A 2,500-nucleotide genomic window follows, 5' to 3' on the forward strand; every position below is an offset into this window, starting at 1 on the left:
ATGCCATGAATCTGGCAAACCAATTACAACGCAAAGATGTGTTTTGAATCAAAGCTGGCAGGGTTTTGAGGGAAGGTTGTTCTCATCAACAATCTTCGGATGTATTATGCATCGAGGCCAGACTAAATTAGACATCCACATTTAGTCTGGTTTATCAGGCTACATATGAAGAGCTCTTTTGCAAAATGAGATACATCAATTTTATAGAATGTTGGGAAATTGACATTCTTGTATTGGGCATTCCATTGAAATGCATTGCAAAATTTATTTTATAGAGGTTTAAAAAGTATGTTCTCAAAACATTTGAATGGCAAGAATTCACACATAGATGATAGGACTTCTTAACAGTTAATTCCAACAATGGTGGATATAGCGTTTTGGAAAAGAGCTCTTCATATGCAGGCACGCATGGCCACACACATTACTGACTGCAGGATTACTGTAATTCACACTCGGATTTAACACTTTACCAGTTTGTCCTATTCCCTAAGTGCTGCGTTAAAGAAAAATGAACAGCACACACTCACATAGACACACACACACACACACACACACACACACACACACACACACACACACACACACACACACACACACACACACACACACACACACACACACACACACACACACACACACGCACATGCACACACACACAGACAAATCAGTACATGCACACAATAGCTGTCAATATGGCATCTGCTCATTTGCTGTGTGTGTCCGCGCGTGTGTGCGCACGTGCACCTTTGTGTGTGTGTGTGTGTGTGTGTGTGTGTGTGTGTGTGTGTGTGTGTGTGTGTGTGTGTGTGTGTGTTAGTGTGTGAGGATGGTGTGTTTGGTGAGGACTGTACGCTGACGTGTGAAGACTGTGCCAACGGGGCGGCATGTTCAGAGGACGGAGACAGCTGCCTGTGCACTCCCGGATGGACCGGCCTCACCTGCAATGAGAGTAAGTGTCTGAAAACCTCAACACACACATGCAAACATGCACATGCACACACACACACGCACGCACACGCACACACACACACACACACACACACACACACACACACGAACACGCACTCGCACGCACACGCACACGCACACACACACACACACACACACACACACACACACACACACGCACACCCACACGCACACCGCAAACCTTAGCCCCATACAACTGTCTCTACTCTTATGAATTAATACGCTCCCATTGACTGATCCTAGATCTGTGTCCCAAGCCACACAGATGCCACATGGCTATACAGTACTGTATGTAGACTGGCAAGAAAAGTAGGTAACACTTTATTTTAGGGATACATCTATTAGCACTAATACATACAATGTGCCTGTATAAGTAACTTGTAAGGCATGTACAAAGCAAAATCAAACATTTGTTAGGCATGTTTTCGCAAATGTCTTGTTCATGCACAATAAGGGATTTATTACCAATTTAACCTTAGTAAGGACCTAGTAAGCCTTAGCATTTGCTTAGTACATGCCTTACAAGCTACTTATACAGGCATTAACAGTGTATGTATTAGTGCTAATAGATGTATCCCTAAAATAAAGTGTTACCGAAAAGTTTAATCTGCGATTGCACAGTTCAGAATGCTGAGAGTTGTGAGTGGGACCAAACTGTCATTCAAACTCTGTATGCTATGACCAATGAGAGTACAGTGACTTACATGTCCCAGCTATTCAAAGGAGGGAAAAATGTGTCATGTAATGATTGGCTTTTTTGTTCTAGACTAATTCACTTGGCAAAATTATGTTCTGCCACTAGCTGTTTTGTCTAGCTAACTTGGCAAGGCTTTATGGATAGCGCATGTCCCGGTACAGCATTTGTAAACCACCCTCCTGACATCTAAAAAATAGTGATTGAATGAACAGCCTGGGCTATGTTTCCCAGAACACTTGATGCCCCCTTTGTCATCAATATATCAGTGAATGACAGAAGACCAACAAAGGTCGGCGTCTGCGCCTTGAACTTAATACTCGTGTATTGCTTGGTGCGTGCACTCCCAAAAAGTAGTAATCACTCCAGACTGGAGACATTGAGAATGGACTAGCTCTGAAACGTCTGTCTCTCCAGTTAACCTTAGACTTCTGTTGTATAATTTCGGCTTCAATACACTTTTTCACACAAGTCTTGTGTGCGCCTCCTTTTTTCCATTATCTTGAGTCATCAATATATCAGCAATAGGTCTCACATCGTCACTATAAGTTTATACATACATTGGTTTTCTTAGCACTTGCACATGTACAAACATTTTATCTACATGTGCGAAGATATGTATACATTTTTAAGTGATGTTATTCCTATGCTTGACGTACTACTAAGGGATCACCTCATACTTCTGTACTACCTAGAGTTAACAGCTACATTTTGTGAAACACAGCCCAGGATAGCAGAGTCATTAGCACGCCTGCCTCCCATGTCGGAGCTGTGTTATGTGGTTGCAGAATCGAGACTGGGTCTGGACCGCACAGGAACATTTCAGTTTTACCAGCA

The 2,500-nt window shown here is 42.7% G+C and overlaps 1 protein-coding gene across 1 annotated transcript in view; it reads left to right on the forward strand.

Annotated features, from left to right (window-relative positions):
• Positions 1-2,500, forward strand: part of megf6 (multiple EGF like domains 6) — a 121,330-nt gene that overhangs the window by 43,415 nt on the left and 75,415 nt on the right. Inside the window, exon 14 of the mRNA XM_063204632.1 lies at positions 818-949. Within this exon, the coding sequence (XP_063060702.1) occupies positions 818-949 (132 nt within the window). The remainder of the gene's footprint in view (positions 1-817; positions 950-2,500) is intronic.

The sequence above is a fragment of the Engraulis encrasicolus genome, chromosome 8 (assembly GCF_034702125.1).
Source record: "Engraulis encrasicolus isolate BLACKSEA-1 chromosome 8, IST_EnEncr_1.0, whole genome shotgun sequence".
Lineage (NCBI taxonomy): Eukaryota > Metazoa > Chordata > Actinopteri > Clupeiformes > Engraulidae > Engraulis > Engraulis encrasicolus.